General features: G+C 38.3%; 1 protein-coding gene across 5 annotated transcripts in view; it reads left to right on the forward strand.

Moving 5' to 3' along the window:
- LOC125061266 (eye-specific diacylglycerol kinase) overlaps nt 1-17606 on the forward strand; it is a 189996-nt gene that overhangs the window by 116997 nt on the left and 55393 nt on the right. For all 5 annotated transcript variants that reach the window (XM_047666610.1, XM_047666613.1, XM_047666612.1 and 2 more), the window contains one exon: nt 8598-8742. In XM_047666610.1, the coding sequence (XP_047522566.1) occupies nt 8598-8742 (145 nt within the window). The remainder of the gene's footprint in view (nt 1-8597; nt 8743-17606) is intronic.

A 17606-nucleotide genomic window follows, 5' to 3' on the forward strand; every position in this document is an offset into this window, starting at 1 on the left:
TTGCCAGTTCTTCTCTTCCGTTCTTCACCCTTGATTTGAGAACTGGCAGTAAATGTGAAATAAGAAGCATTTAATATATATTCCTTTTTTGACGTTCATAAGTGTACATTGTGTTATCTACATAAATGATTTTTGATTATTGACTTTTATTGGCATTGTATGATGGTCGAAATGACGGAACGATTCGTAGTTTATCCGTAGCGCTAATGTCACTCTGTACAAAAGAATGTTTGGTATGACAAGTCAATATTGACATGGGTATAGCTATTGCAAACGTCTAACGCAGTCTACGTAGTACAAACTTTACGAAGATTCGAATAGTTAGCGTACTATATAGCTTTTGTATAAAATAATTGATTGATGATTCGTGTAGTGAATTATAGCACATGAATTATGATATAAAAAATTGAGATTTTGTCTAATAGTATTCGTATAGAAAACTGTATGTCTAACAGTATTCGTATAGTAAAAAAATCAATCAAATGTTACTAATCTAAACTACTTATTTGTACGTTTTGCCTGTTATGCAGACACTTGTCCGTTCTTCTGTTTGTATTGAAGAACTGTAGAAGTATCGCTAGTATTAGAGCGTCCATGATTTGTTAGGCCGTTAATGAGGTCAAGTGGACCGTAGAGGCTGCTAATACAGGCATAATATAAAGAGGCTTAAGCCACGGATACACTAGGTGATAAAATGAATAAATGCATCAATAAAGCTTTTTATAAATTTGACGAATATTTAAATGATCCTAACCCTTGGGATTGATTTGCTCCAGAATTTGTATGACTCAAAACTTTGCGATTAAAAAGAGTGGCGGAAAGTTACTTGCCCGCTTTACGCCCTTGACTTGCGAACTAGTAATAAATGTAAATTTACAATTTATTCTTCACTTCTTATACTACTTCTCCTATTTATAGTTCTTTTTTGACGTTCATAAGTGTACTTGTTTACCTATATGAATAAAGTTATTTTGAGTTTGAGTAGTATGCGAGAACTCAGTGGGACCGTCCCAGAGAGAAATGTCGCGGAAGTAGTTATAACCACTGATGCGCTATCGACGCCAGACCTAGCGAGATTTTGGGTTCGTCGGCACCTTATCTAGCGAGATTAGATTTTCTTGGAGCTTTGCAAAAATAGGATACTTTTTCCATTAGCGCACTTTCATAATCGGGACGACACTAGTTGTAGGCCACAAGTCGTCACCACGTGTCGCCCGACAAGGTTCTAGCGTTAGTACTGCGTAGATTCGCTATAACAGTTTATGTGGGAATGTTGCGTACACGACTACAGGTCACCACATGCGTCACATTCATATCGCTCTAGAAAGAGCATGGTCACATGTTCCACGTCACGTTGTTGCGCGGCATGTTTGGGACAAAATGTTACCCAGTGTACCTATGGCTTTACATTACATGCATTCTGAAACAAAACATTTCACATACACGCTATTTGAAAATGCTTTTGTTTGCGTTTTGAAAACAAAAAGTTTTTTAGAATTCAGGCTAATGCGACGTCATTTCGCTTTATAAATTGACTTAATTAGCAAGGGGACATACGCCACCAAATTTATATCAATTTACATTTTCTCCGGGGTTTTTAATTTGTTTACGTTTACATAAAAGAAATGTTCAATTTTTTCTGCTTTTTTATAGGGTGGGACCATCCTTACCATTTAGGGGGATGAAAAATATGTGTCGTCCGATTCTCAGTCTCTCTCTCTCTCTCATTACTGAATATGCATAAAAAATTAAGAATCGGTCTAGCCGTTTCGGAGGACTATGGGCTCGAACATTGTGAACACGAGAACACGAGAATTTTATATATATAGAGATATATAATATTAGAGCGAATACATATAAAACTACTCACAGAAAAATTCGGGTTTATTACTATCATAATCATCAGAAAGTAACCTTACACCGTTGCGAGATATCTCAAGATATCTACTTCAATACCAAAATTCATCTATGTATTTAGAGGTTTAGCTTAGCAAAGCCACATATGAACTTGTACTAGGATTCTTAGGATTATTTTTTTAACCAGAAACCAGTACACCCCATGCCACAATTCTACATCTTGCTGTTTTAGCTATATCTATAATATAATCTATTGGTTCGATAATTTGTCATATCGCGTTTAGGATTTTGTATAGAAATGACATTAGCCGCTTTAACACGTGACCATTGTCATACAAATTCCTTCTAGGGGTCACTATTTTCGAAAAGTGACTTTGTCTGCAGCCCCCGAGCACACTATTGTCAACTGTCAGAAATAACCCGCATTTGATAGTGTTTTATTATGTATGTCATAAAAAGGTTGTCAAGTGACTATCGTCACGAAGCAAACATAATTAAAAACCCATAAATGAATATCACGAACGTAGGTCACGAAATGTTTGTGTGAATTTAATAATCTACAATAACATGTACCTAATACATTTAATAGATTCCTTGTATAGTTTTCTTTCGATTGAATTTTGTTTAATAATGAAACTCAGCTTAGGGGTATGGACAAGAATTGCGACAGGTGTCACCCGTGACCACTAGTATGGAAATATTCAGGGGGAATATGTTAAGTAGAGGGTCATGTCAGCTGTTTGGTTGTAATTGGTCTGTCATCTAGTTCAAATACACGTAACACGAACCGACTTTACTTTTAACAGTCGAACTGTTTTACCCTTAAGGCTACGGTTTCCTAGAAAAGCGGGGCCTTCATTTTACGGTTGTTAATAACGGCCGTCTTTACGGTGGCCAAGTTGTGGTTTCATAGAAAGAAGTGCGACCGTATTTTTGAAGTGTTATTCCATTTCCGTGTCCGTGTATTGCGAATATGAATTTAGTATGGAAACTGCAGATCGCCGTGCGGCGACCGCTTAGAGCAGTCGGTATCGGCTGCAACATGCGGTCCGTCTATGGCCAGCGTAAAAGAGCACTGTCTGCGCACTCCTGCTGTTATATGGCAAGATCCCAAGCCCCGACTAACTTCTGATTAACAAAATATGTACCTTATATCTCGAATGGGGTTGTATATTATCTCCATGAATGGCCATTCTCTATAGGTATGCCGTGGCCAATATAGGAGACCAATATACAAATAAATCTTATAGAAATTAAAACACAAGTCTTCGGGCCTTGAAGTAAAATGGTCGTGACTTTGCATTAAACAGGTTTATGTTATCCTGAGTCCGCATTATTTAAATTAACCTTTCTGAACGAAGAAAATGTATTAAAATAATTCTGTAAAAATACAGACCATTGGGTTTGTACGCACTCCGTTTCTACGTTTTAATTTAAAAAATCACTGAAATGCATAAAACCCAACCAGTGCTTTAGACAGCTGACATAGATGTTTTTATTTGACATCAACATTCTTCAATTGTCGTAGGTTTATAACACTTCTCTAGTAAAAAAAATAATTTCGCAATTTTTATAAGCTGTAACGGACGTGACGTCGCCAGTCACATCCTGCCAAGCCAAGCCAAAGCCAAGCTAAAGCCAAGCCAAAGCCAAGCCAAAGCCAAGCTAAAGCCAAGCTAAAGCCAAGCTAAAGCCAAGCTAAAGCCAAGCTAAAGCCAAGCTAAAGCCAAGCTAAAGCCAAGCTAAAGCCAAGCTAAAGCCAAGCTAAAGCCAAGCCAAAGCCAAAGCCAAGCCAAAGCCAAGCCAAAGCCAAAGCCAAGCCAAAGCCAAGCCAAAGCCAAGCCAAAGCCAAGCTAAAGCCAAGCCAAAGCCAAGCCAAAGCCAAGCTAAAGCCAAGCCAAAGCCAAGCCAAAGCCAAGCCAAAGCCAAGCTAAAGCCAAGCTAAAGCCAAAGCCATAGCCAAAGCCATAGCCAATGCCATAGCCAATGCCAAAGCCAAAGCCAAGCCATGCCATGTTGACCAACCCTCCAGCCAACCGCCATGCCTGCCAACCGCAAATGCCAGCCACTTGGAGGGGATGAGTCTATATAAGCCAAAGCCAGCCATATTAAAACTACTTTTTGGAAGACGTAAAATAAAGAATAAGTGTGCTGTCACTCTGCCATTTTATTTTCACTGTCAATTATAATAAATTCAAATACTATTATCAATAAAAGAATAGGTCAATTATACTCAGAAGTGGGATAAAACGACCTCGACCACAAGTTTTTCGACCTTCTGACGAATCAATGTCGGAGGAAGATCCTTCACCGCCGGCACTGAAGCTGCTCAAGAATCTGCTAATAAAAAGAAGTAATAAAGGCTCTACGCGATCTTCAAGATGACTGTGTTGATGAAGCTCCAAATAAGTCACAAGTACATCGTGCTGCATTTTTGACTCCGGAATTCGACCTTGACATTGAGGAATATACGATAAACTACGAGGTCAAGCGAAGAAGAGGTACAAGCGCCTGTAGGACTACGATTATACGTGGGAGCAATGGAAAAAGCATCTCTAGCATCAAGATGGCCGACGTTAATCTTTTCATCTGACCGATGTCCTATCCATAGCGAAGAGATAGATAGATAACCTATCAACAGCGAAGTCAACAAAGACAAACTTCCATCTGGCTCTTCTTTCCATCAAGTGCGCGTTCTGGAGAATAAGGTCGGCAACGATGTGGTAACGCCACCTCGACACTACGAGTTTGGTGGTCTACTCTTATCCCTCTACCCTGCTCCGTGGCGAAGATGGTTACATCAAAGTCGTCAACACCGGGTGCGAGGTTATCGTGTGGTCGCCGGAAGAGGTCCTAACAAGGGCTGAAAGCTGCCGGGAATCTCCGTTACAGCCGTATAGTCACTAGTCAGGTAATTTCCTTTGCTGCTTGCCATACTTTTGCCAATTATAATGCCAATAATATAGGTGAACCCGTAACTACTGATTTATGACTGACGCGTGTAAATTGGGAATAGCCGGTATACTTCTATAAAAGCAGACTGACGGTACGTTGCGCCCCGTTATATATTTTACTAGAGCATGTATCATAGTTATGAGTTTGACACTCTGGCAGTCGGTGGAATCTTTGCGTCGTTTTCGCGTATACATTGTCGGGAAAAAGGTTAAGATTGTGCAGCAGTCCGCGCTACGCTTACTAAACGCGACATTATACCACATATCGCGAAGGTGGTGGCTTTCTAAACAAGATTACGATATAAGTGTCGAGTATAGGCCGGGAGAACATATGAAACATGTAGATGCGCTTAGTAGACATCCGGTTGATGCTATGAACATGAATCGTCTAGAAGTGGCGGATTAGTTTTATACGGTGCAATGTCAGGACGATAGTTGAGCGCAATCGTTAGTCAATTAAAAGATAATACCGGCGGATATAAAATAATTTCGAAATTATTGATGATAGGCTCTATCGTAAAACCTTGAACGACAATAGGTTAAACTATTCGAGTACTACAAAGGATATTTCGTTTATTTTCCTTCTCTGATCACATAGTCACCGATCACGGAAAGGCGTTCACGAGTAACTTTAAGAAGTTTTCGAACGATAAACAATTAAGACATACTCTCGCTTGTCCGCGTTCTATCGGTCAAGTGGAACGTACAAATAAGACAATACTGGATGCATTACGAGCCACAGACCCCAGTGAAGCCTCTAGCAATTGGGCTAACTCTTTGCCCGACATAATTTGGGGAATTAACAACACAATTGATAACACCACCATTTACAAACCTTACGATTTGATGTTTGCTCGGGCCGGTAGATCAGTATGTGATGTTGCGGTTCCCGGTCGTGTTTCTGAACCAGTAGAGTCGCGTCGAAAGAAAGCATCTGATAGGATACTAAAAGCGAGTACTACAATGAAACGTTACTTGACAAAAAAACGAGAATCTGCTCTCATCTATAAGCAGGGTGATTTCTAGGATAGCGTCCTATGGCGACAAACACCGACTTGTAGCGCATCCAAAGTTAACACTAAACTTGACGACATGTATTCCGGTCCTTATGTCGTAACTAAGGTAGTGGGCAATGATAGATACCAAATGAGAAGTACAAGGGTTTACGTGGATATAAGAGTTTTACTGGATTACTATCTGCCGATTCGTTAAGACCCTATAAAAGCATTAATACTGTATCTGATAGTGCCAGCAGTTCAGATGAGCAACTTGAAACCGAAGATCTGATTGATTTATTAGAGAGCTAATTGTAGTTGTTGTTCCCACGGGAACAACTGTTTCAGGATGGCCGAGTGTAACGGACGTGACGTCGCCAGTCACATCCTGCCAAGCCAAGCCAAAGCCAAGCTAAAGCCAAGCCAAAGCCAAGCCAAAGCCAAGCTAAAGCCAAGCTAAAGCCAAGCTAAAGCCAAGCCAAAGCCAAAGCCAAGCCAAAGCCAAGCCAAAGCCAAAGCCAAAGCCAAGCCAAAGCCAAGCCAAAGCCAAGCCAAAGCCAAGCCAAAGCCAAGCTAAAGCCAAGCCAAAGCCAAGCCAAAGCCAAGCCAAAGCCAAGCCAAAGCCAAGCTAAAGCCAAGCCAAAGCCAAGCCAAAGCCAAGCCAAAGCCAAGCTAAAGCCAAGCTAAAGCCAAAGCCATAGCCAAAGCCATAGCCAATGCCATAGCCAATGCCAAAGCCAAAGCCAAAGCCAAAGCCAAGCCATGCCATGTTGACCAACCCTCCAGCCAACCGCCATGCCTGCCAACCGCAAATGCCAGCCACTTGGAGGGGATGAGTCTATATAAGCCAAAGCCAGCCATATTAAAACTACTTTTTGGAAGACGTAAAATAAAGAATAAGTGTGCTGTCACTCTGCCATTTTATTTTCACTGTCAATTATAATAAATTCAAATACTATTATCAATAAAAGAATAGGTCAATTATAAAGCGTAGTTCTTTACCAGCAATGGTTCGCGACATTTTGAAAATTTACAACCTCAAAATAACTTTAGTCGTATAGGCAAACAAGAACACATGAACAACAGAAAAGATGTTAAATTGATTCTTTATTCCCAGTTCGCAAGTCAAGTAGAACTGGCAAGAAACTCTTCGCCACTCTTTAATCGCTAAGTTTTAATACAAATTGTTTGAACTGGAACAAATCAATCCCAAGGATTAGAATCATTTAAATATTCTTCAAATTTATAAAAATCTATATTATTATACGTTTAACGAGAGCTTTCATAGTCACCTATAATTTATATTGCAAGCCTGACTACAGATTGTGATTGTTGAAAATATTTAAAATAAAGACCAAAATTAAGCGTTTAAAACGATTTTATTAAGCTTTTTCACATTTACCTAAAATTATACACGAACAGGTGTGTTAGTGATACGGGGTGCTAGAGCGTCGTTGGAGGATGTCTCGCAGTTGTAACACCTCCAACTGTTTGTGCTGGCGACCAGTTCCTCGCTGCTTACACACTCCAGGTGGAATTGGGATGCGCAACGGCTGCATCTGATGGAGGCACAGCCTTCAATAGTACGCTTGCAATGAGCACAATCCATCTTATCTTAATTCTTCGACTGGGATATAACTAGTTCAAATTATTGTTATCAGAAATCAAGCTTTTCAAGCAAACAAATTAACCGTTCGCGCAGAAGAGAATTGAAATTTTGTATCACTTTACAATTTTTATACAATTTTAATTTTAAGCGAAGAACTGATTCGTGTAAAGACAAGCCAAAGAATGATGTGAACAATGTTAGTTATTCCATTTTGAAATGTCTATTTAAAAAATTCTATTTCGTTTTTTTTTTATTTTGGCCAGTATTTATAAATTGGATGTCGTGAACCATACTTTTAAATTTTAATATAAAACCTTAGTCTAAAACACTATTTCATTTAAGTTTTAAAATTTTAAATGACATATTGGTTGAAACCTCTATACTTTGCGTTTCAAGAAATCACATTTTGTCTTGTTGCTCTATTGTATTATTTTATTGCTGTTTCATTTTTGAACATTTATTACTGTTACACTATGTACGTTATGTAAGTAATCTGTGATTCTAATGTTTATTTCTCTAGTGGCCATTTTTTTGACATACTTCGTAACATTGACAATAACAGAAATGACCGTTTGTCACTGTCTAATATTCTCTAAATCATTCTCTAAATGGCGCCAAAAACTAGAATAATAAAATATCTTGTTACATTAATTTTGGTAATATTCAACTTATTGTTATTTGTAGATCGTTATTAGATTATTGTTATATGTTTACTACTTCATGTTAATATATAGATATAGACAATATTTTAACATATGTAATAGTCATACGGAAGTCACAAATAGTTCGCCCGTCTTCTCTCTTATCTTTTCTTCTTATAGCGCCACTAAAAATACAAAAATACTTTTTATTTAAACTGATGGGAAGACCTGCCCTGCGATTCTGTAACTCACATTTCGAACTCACACAGCGGTTTCCGCATCGGCGGTCGCTCTCAAATCAGTCGTGAAGCAGTCATTTTATGATTTGGCATTCTGAAAAGGTGGAACCTTGTAGTTTATTGTTTATCAGAATGCCAAATCATAAAATGACTGCTTCACGACTGATTTCAGAGCGACCGCCGATGCGGAAACCGCTGTGTGAGTTCGAAAAGTGAGTTACAGAATCGCAGGGCTGTTCATAAAGCGGTTTGCAATGCATTTTATTTTGCGAAAACATTAATAATACATTTGTTTTTTACAGACGGACTAGTGACGGCGCAGCTACCGGGCCCAGGGTTCTACGTTCAACACCAGATTGGAGTGAGGCAGCTGTTAGTGGTGAGCACCTGTGGCAACCTACCTCAGTGTCTGGGGACTGTTGTTATGTTGGCGATTCTGAGTGTCAGGTCAGTACTACATATCTAATATATAAAACTCGTGTCGCGGTGTTTGTAGTTAAACTCCTCCGAAACGGCTTGACCGATTCTCATGAAATTTTTTGTGCATATTGGGTATGTCAGAATCGGACATCTATTTTTCATCCCCCTAAATGTTAAGGGTAGTCCACCCCTATTTTTTTTATATTCTTTTTTATGATACAGCATTAAAAAATAACGAAGTTCGCGGGGGCAGCTAGTACATATATACTTTTATAAAGCTTAGGTTTCCTAGAAAAGCGGTGCCGTCATCTAACGCCTTTACTTTTTAACATAATGCAATAAAACATCATTTTGCTCGTCCAAATCACGTTTCCACTCATTGTATTAATTAAATATGGGCACCGCTACACGCGAAAAACGTTGAACCATTGATATACAAAAACCCAAGATGCACAGTCTCATATAAAAGTAACGCTCGAAAGTGTCCCGAAACACTATTTCTGTCCATAACAGTATATGTTACAAGCATATATTATTGCAAAATCAACCTTACGCGAATTGCTTAAAGTTGTTATTACAACGCAGTGTATACGTACTTAAAGCAATAAAATTTTACGACCGACCGTGGTCGGTAGGACAAGGTATTGAGTGGAGTCGAACATGACTTTTTTATTTACAACTATTTAACATAATTTTAAATTTATCCGACATTTCGGTTGCTTTACAGCGTGAGTGGTCACGGTGACTGAAGACAAAAGGTGTTGGATGTTAAATAGTTGTAAATTTATAATAATACATAACATTAATCCGGTTAAAAAGTTTTTTCTTTAAATTAAAAAAAAATGTTAAATTGGCTACCTCCTGACCCACACTTTATATAGCGTAAATATATTTGTCAAAAACTACACACAAAAAAGTTCAAGAGTACATAAATTTATTTATAAAAAAAAACACAAATAAATAACATCGACTCCACTTCTAGACGCGAGACTATTTGAAATGAGCGCACAATTTAGAATGTTGCGCTCATTTTTTGAGGACGTTTTTTTGACGTTGAGTGTGCATCTTGGGTTTTTTGTATATCAATGCGTTGAACTAATGTTTATCACCGCTATGACGAGCGTCATGCAAATGACAGCACCGTTATTTGACGTTACGATGACACTCCACGTTCTCTAGGAAACCTACTCCGCTGTTATTTATAGACAACGTATGGGTGACGTCACCCAACGCTACATTACTGCCGTTAGAAAACGACACCGCTTTTCTAGGAAACCTATTATTCTTTTCTTCTTCCTATAGCCAGTTTTCGTACCACGTATTTCCAAGTATGCGAACTCACTTTTTTATATATATAACAGGGGGCAAACGGGCAGGAGGATCACCTGATGTTAGATAGACATTCGATGCTCGCGAGTGCTTTGCCGGCTTTTTAAGAATTGGTACGCTCTTTTCTTGATTGAACAGACCGACCGCAAGATTGTTACTCTCTACTCCTAATCATATACATTGTTATTGCTTATTCAATCAGTGGCGGATTTACCAGGCTGAGTAGGGTCCACGCCTAGGGCGGCAAATTTGGGTAGCGAGTTTTATTTTGTTTTTGTTACCTCCTAGAACTCAGAAAGATTTCTTCACGGCGGTTTTCTGTTGTTTTACAGAAGTCTGCAACAAATTTTGCCGATGACGTTCCCCTCTAACTTGTCATTGTACATTTGGTGTAGCAAACTTCCATATTCTGGAGAAAACAGCTAGTTCGCTGCCCACAAAAATATAACTCAGCACCTTCAGCTCACACTTTGTATGAGTGAAAAGAGCGAAATTGCAGAATATTTCACTCTTGAGGGGCTACCCATATATATTTGACGACTCATTGGTCTAGTGGTAAGTACCCCTGACTGCGAAACCGTGGGTCCCGGGTTCGATCCCCGGGTGAGACGAACATCGATGTGATGAGCATTTGGTGTTGTGCTTAGGTCTTGGGTGTTTAAGTATGTATTTATGTCTATCTATCTATAATATGTATGTATATCCGTTGCCTAGTACCCATAACACAAGCTTCACCAGCTTAGCATGGGACTAGGTCAATTGGTGTGAATTGTCTTAAAAATTATATATATATATATATATGTCAGTCCTCCTAATGGAGGCTGCGAACTGGATGATTGGTGCCAATAAAACCCAGTTAAAGCCGGGTCCACATTTGTAGCATTTCGGTGTATCGTATCTCCGTTGCGTGGCTTCGGCGCGTATCATGATCGTTAGTTTGGACGCAAAATGATACCCGTTTATGATACATGCCGTATCGGATACGGCCCGAACCGCACTAAGCGCGTATCTTGATACACCTCGTATCCGATACGCGTATCACGATCGGTGGTATGGACGTATTTTGACACTGTATCACGATACTGTATCGCGATACGATACTTGATACACCCCGAACCATCCTGTGTCGGTTTTTTCGCGATCATCAAAGGGAATACACAACATCAATGGGTGACATGCGAGTGAAATTTTTGTATTTTCCGCTGGTATGCTGAAATTTGAAATCTCTCATCAATGGTATTCCACCATATTTGTTTCGGTTTCTAAACATTTCCAGCGCCGTCTACGTCTGGATTTAACTTTTTTTTTAATACTTTTAATGATAATATAACAGGCGCTAGTCACCGCCAAACTGTGAGCAATTGCTGACATGGCTAAACCGTTTGGGAACGAAGACATGACTGAACCGTACGAGAAGGGAAAGGTGCACTGAAAGACACGCGCATCAGGATACATCGGAAGAAAAGTAAAGCGTCTTTATTTGTAAAGTTAAAGCCGATACAATGACATGATACAGCATTTGATAAGTATGGACGCGTTTTTTACAAGATACGCCTTAAATATACGACATGGACAAAATGAGCGTCCATATTTATGATACAGATACGAGATACGATACGACTGATCGTGATACGTCAACATGCTACAAATGTGGACCCGGCTTAAGCCGGGTCCACATTTGTAGCATTTCGGTGTATCGTATCTCCGTTGAGCCGGGTCCACATTTGTAGCATTTCGGTGTATCGTATCTCCGTTGCGTGGCTTCGGCGCGTATCATGATCGTTAGTTTGGACGCAAAATGATACCCGTTTATGATACATGCCGTATCGGATACGGCCCGATCCGCACTAAGCGCGTATCTTGATACACCTCGTATCCGATACGCGTATCACGATCGGTGGTATGGACGTATTTTGACACTGTATCACGATACTGTATCGCGATACGATACTTGATACACCCCGAACCATCCTGTGTCGGTTTTTTCGCGATCATCAAAGGGAATACACAACATCAATGGGTGACATGCGAGTGAAATTTTTGTATTTTCCGCTGGTATGCTGAAATTTGAAATCTCTCATCAATGGTATTCCACCATATTTGTTTCGGTTTCTAAACATTTCCAGCGCCGTCTACGTCTGGATTTAACTTTTTTTTAAATACTATTAATGATAATATAACAGCCGCTAGTCACCGCCAAACTGTGAGCAATTGCTGACATGGCTAAGGGGGCGTCCATAAATTACGTGAGGTGTTTTTTTAAATTTTCTGTACCTCCCTCCCCCCCTGGTGAGATGTCGTGAGATTTTATTCAACCCCCTCCCCCATCCCCCAATCTCACGTGAGATTTACAAAATGTGGGATTCTTACGTAAAAAAAAATTGCTTCGTGCTTTTATTTGCGACTATTTAAGACTAGTAATCAATATTGCTGAGAGTTTAATTATATAACACAGAATTCGTACTTTTGAGCTCGAATAGCTTAAAAACAAAATAAGTCAGAAAAAAAATTGCGTGATTTTTGCCGAGACCCCCCCTCCCTCCAACGTAAGATTGAATGAGATTTGACTCGACCCCCTCCCCCCCTTAAACAACTCACGTAATTTATGGACGCCCCCTAAACCGTTTGGGAACGAAGACATGACAGAACCGTACGAGAAGGGAAAGGTGCACTGAAAGACACGCGCATCAGGATACATCGGAAGAAAAGTGAAGCGTCTATATTTGTAAAGTTAAAGCCGATACACTGACATGATACAGCATTTGATAAGTATGGACGCGTTTTTTACAAGATACTCCTTAAATATACGACATGGACAAAATGAGCGTCCATATTTATGATACAGATACTAGATACGATACGACTGATCGTGATACGTCAACATGCTACAAATGTGGACCCGGCTTTGCGTGGCTTCGGCGCGTATCATGATCGTTAGTTTGGACGCAAAATGATACCCGTTTATGATACATGCCGTATCGGATACGGCCCGATCCGCACTAAGCGCGTATCTTGATACACCTCGTATCCGATACGCGTATCACGATCGGTGGTATGGACGTATTTTGATACTGTATCACGATACTGTATCGCGATACGATACTTGATACACCGCGAACCATCCTGTGTCGGTTTTTTCGCGATCATCAAAGGGAATACACAACATCAATGGGTGACATGCGAGTGAAATTTTTGTATTTTCCGCTGGTATGCTGAAATTTTAAATTTCGCAGCAATGGTATTCCACCATGTTTGTTTCGGTTTCTAAACACTTCCAGCGCCGTCTACGTCTAGATTTAACTTTTTTTGAAGTACTATTAATGATAATATAACAGGCGCTAGTCACCGCCAAACTGTGAGCAATTGCTGACATGGCTAAACCGTTTGGGAACGAAGACATGACTGAACATTACGAGAAGGGAAAGGTGCACTGAAAGACACGCGCATCATGATACATCGGAAGAAAAGCGAAGCGTCTATATTTGTAAAGTAAAAGCCGATACACTGACATGATACAGCATTTGATAAGTATGGACGCGTTTTTTACAAGATACGCCTTAAATATACGACATGGACAAAATGAGCGTCCATATTTATGATACAGATACTAGATACGATACGACTGATCGTGATACGTCAACATGCTACAAATGTGGACCCAGCTTTACGTGCAATTTCAACAAAAAATTTAGGACATTACAAGGGCGGGCAAAACTTCACAGCCTTATATATCTTGAAAATTTGTAAATCCGCCACTGTATGCAATGATGTTGAAACATAAACAGAATTTACCCTTCACAAACGCTAAATTATTCTATTGAATTGTGCTGTTTTTAGAACCCTTTCGGCTTTTGTATTACAAAAATTTTATTCGTCAAGTTATTAATAAACGAGCTTACGCACGGTTTTATTTCACAACATTCCGAAATTAATATTTGAGCCTTAACACAATAACGTTCCTTTCTGTTAAATTCATGAAAAATATATTAGAACTTTAGTTGTTACGGTGCAATTAGATTGATGTGGTTTTTATGGCAGCAATTTTTTTTTTTTAATACAATTCACACCAATTGACCGAGTCCCATGCTAATGCTGTGTTATGGGTACTAGGCAATGCTGGTGAAGCTTGTGTTATGGGTACTAGGCAACGGATATACATACATATTATAGATAGATAGATATACAAATACATATTTAAACACCCAAGACCTAAGCACACCAAATGCTCATCACATCGATGTTCGTCTCAGCCGGGGATCGAACCCGGGACCCATGGATTCGCAGTCAGGGGTACTAACCACTAGACCAATGAGTCGTAATTGCGACTGCGGAAGAGTTGCTGCATCTGGCACAGTACAAGACACGCTTCAAAAGACTGACGTCCAACCTTCAATAATAAATAGCACTAAAAGAAGAAGGTTTTTATGAATTAGGCATTGTACAAGTATAGTTGATAATATTCTACATAAAGCCTCTATAATGGAATATTATATAAGTAATGGAATATTGTGGTAAAACTATTACTTTTTTTTTATGGCTCTGGCACGATTTTTGCATTAGCCAGCGTCAAGTATAGGATTTTTTTTTATAATTCGTGCTTGTCTTTAGAAATTCGACCGTGTCCTCCATGTACGGTTTAGGCACTCGCCCGGTACCGCACAACCCTCCCAAAGGCCGAGAACAAATTTAAATTAAATTAAAACTTGCCCTCGAACCGGGAACCGAACCCGGTACCCCTCACCTAGCTGCCACTTAATAAGACCGCTAGGCTATGAGGCCCCTGAAACTATTACTTATAAAGGTATAAATAACAGTAAAGATCTAGGCAGTGTCAGGTTAACATCACGAGAGGACTATCAAAACCAATTGTCGCGGTATTTTGATCAGAAGCCCCAAAATTTCTATAGCAATGGGATCATATCCCTACCTACTAGATGGCAAAAAGTTATCGAACAAAATGGTACCTACATACTTTAGTTAAATGTAAATAAACTATATTAAAAAATGTTGTGAATTTTCTTGAAAAATGCGAAGAAACTTTTTCCCCAACCTATTATATAATGTTAAAAGTGACATTTACGTTAAGCTACTAAAGTAAAATAAAGTAAAGTAAGTTAAATATTTCGCTTGAGCAAAATTCTTTTAAGGAAAATTCCAGCGACGGCAACAACTCAATCAATTTCGGAAAAAAGGAAAAAAACATGAACGAACCTGTAAAAAATTCCTAGGTTCATGGTTATTAATGCGTTAAAGTTTTTGGGTCTCACTTTACCTTTGCCAGTAAGGTTTCAATACTAAAAATAATTACACTTATCTAGGAATCGAACAGAGCACTGTTCAACTTCAACCAGAAATACTCGCTTCGATTGAATCGATTTGATACAAGTGTATTGATATTTTATCAAAGCCAAATTTATTTCAAGTAATCCTTCTGTTAGCTTTTATTATTTATTTAATAATATTCTAAATAATTTATGAAACATATTCTTTTGCTACAAGTGCGCATGTGCAATAATTACTCATTTGACTCGTTCGGTTATTTACGAATTGTTACGAATTGACTCGAATAACTGCCCGAAGTGGGAAGGTCGAGTCAGAGTGGGGACTAAAGGATAAAACAGCTTGTAGCACATGCGCACAGGCCATTCCTTGGTTCAAGTTGAAGTTTATACATTTTACGTAGGGTCAGTGTGTGAAATATACTAAATCAAGTCATCATTGGAGTGTTTAATTTCCTACCCCAAGAACTAGACCAACAAGCCCTAACAAATCAGAAGTGGGATGCCATCGAGGTAAACTGATATGGTATATCATATCCTTGGTGTAAAGGATTAACGCCCACGAGGTATGCGATTTTTTTTTTCCATTTTGTAACCTAAAGATGTAGGTACTTATTTTTTTTTATTTTTATTACACCTTTGAAGGTAAATTAGTTACATTTTTTATGAAACCTAGCTTACGATTATGAAGTTTTGTATTTTTACTAACGGAAGACTGTGCTATTGCGTAGGAAGTGTGGTACTGTTTTTAGGTTATCTAAATTTTTTTTTACCAACTATAACCCCTCGGCCCTGTCTTGTCGTCTTATATCGATGAAAATCAAAACTTCCCAGCTGAAGTCCTTCATACCTACCTAACATAAATTGAAGAAAATGAATCCTACACTAGTGTTCGAAATACATAATTTTATAAAATTTGATGAGGGTGATCCCAAATATTTTTACTCGGCCGATCCTCATATGTTTTTATTAGTCTTTGTTGAGATTTACTCGAGTTACGTTAGATGTACTTTTATATATACTTTTTGTTAATTATAATTGATAATAGTTACGTCCACTATTTAGAATTTTATAGTGAGTGTTTAGTGCTTGTTTAAGAAACGCTCTGGTAGGGAGACATTATGGCGAGGTATGTACTCGGGACTTATTACTTTGCTATGAGTAATGCATCGACGGCCACCGAACCGTTCTCTTTTTTTTTAAGTCCTGTAAAACATATAACGTTATTTATTTTAAAGCTGTTGCATTACATATTTTTATAATACTTACCGTCGGTTTAGTTGAAATAAATTGAATCATTATTATAAGATACAAGGTTTTTCTTATATTACATAGCAGTAAACTATTCGAGGGAAACGGTAGGAGAACACTAGTCATGGGGACCACCATGCTTAATTGGTAGTTATGCCATTGAATTGTAGCTTATGTGAAACGTTGGTACTTTCAACACAGCGCCATCTGTTAGAATTGTGACTGTTAAATAAAATACAAATATTTTGCAATAAAATAATATTGCGGGTATAAATTGAAATGTAAGCTAAACTGCACACGATGTGCAAAATATTTGATATCGGTTCGGTAGTTAGGAGTCGATAGTGGACAAACAACGTGACACGTAATTTACATATTAAGATTTACGACGGATTCAAACAAACAAACAAAAATTTCTTTATTAAGTAAATAGTCTTTAATCTATATTTTAGTACATCCCTTTTAAGTTCAAGAACCTGTGTTAGGGATGAACGCTCTTTCCTATATGTTAATACTTAATCTACTTAACAAAGAAAACAGAAGGTAAAGGTACTTAAATAGTTAATTAATTATATTACATACTTGAAAAATCAAATTACTGGCGATTGTTGATATTAAATCGTAATAACTAAACAAGTGAGGTAGATTGAAATCAATCACACCATCGTCTTTCTTTTGATTATGTGAGTGAGACATGAGTGTAACTGTAGTCCGTTATGTCGTGACCAGTGCAGGTTAGTACAGCGTAGCATGTCTCTTATCAGCCGGATGATGCGACCACATAAAGTATAGAATACTTTAAATAATTATAATAATTTTAGGCGGGAAGTAACCTAACTGAATCGAATGGCTACGATATTATAATACTAAATAAGACCGAATTAATATTGAACAATATACTATAATAAGATAAAATTATTGTTATTGAACTTTGTAATTTGGATTGATTTTTGATATATATCTATTTATTCAACTTTTACAAATAGATCTTCAGTTTGTTGATAATTTAATGTTTTTAGCCACGAATATATT

This window comes from Pieris napi, chromosome 23 (assembly GCF_905475465.1).
Source record: "Pieris napi chromosome 23, ilPieNapi1.2, whole genome shotgun sequence".
Taxonomy (NCBI): domain Eukaryota; kingdom Metazoa; phylum Arthropoda; class Insecta; order Lepidoptera; family Pieridae; genus Pieris; species Pieris napi.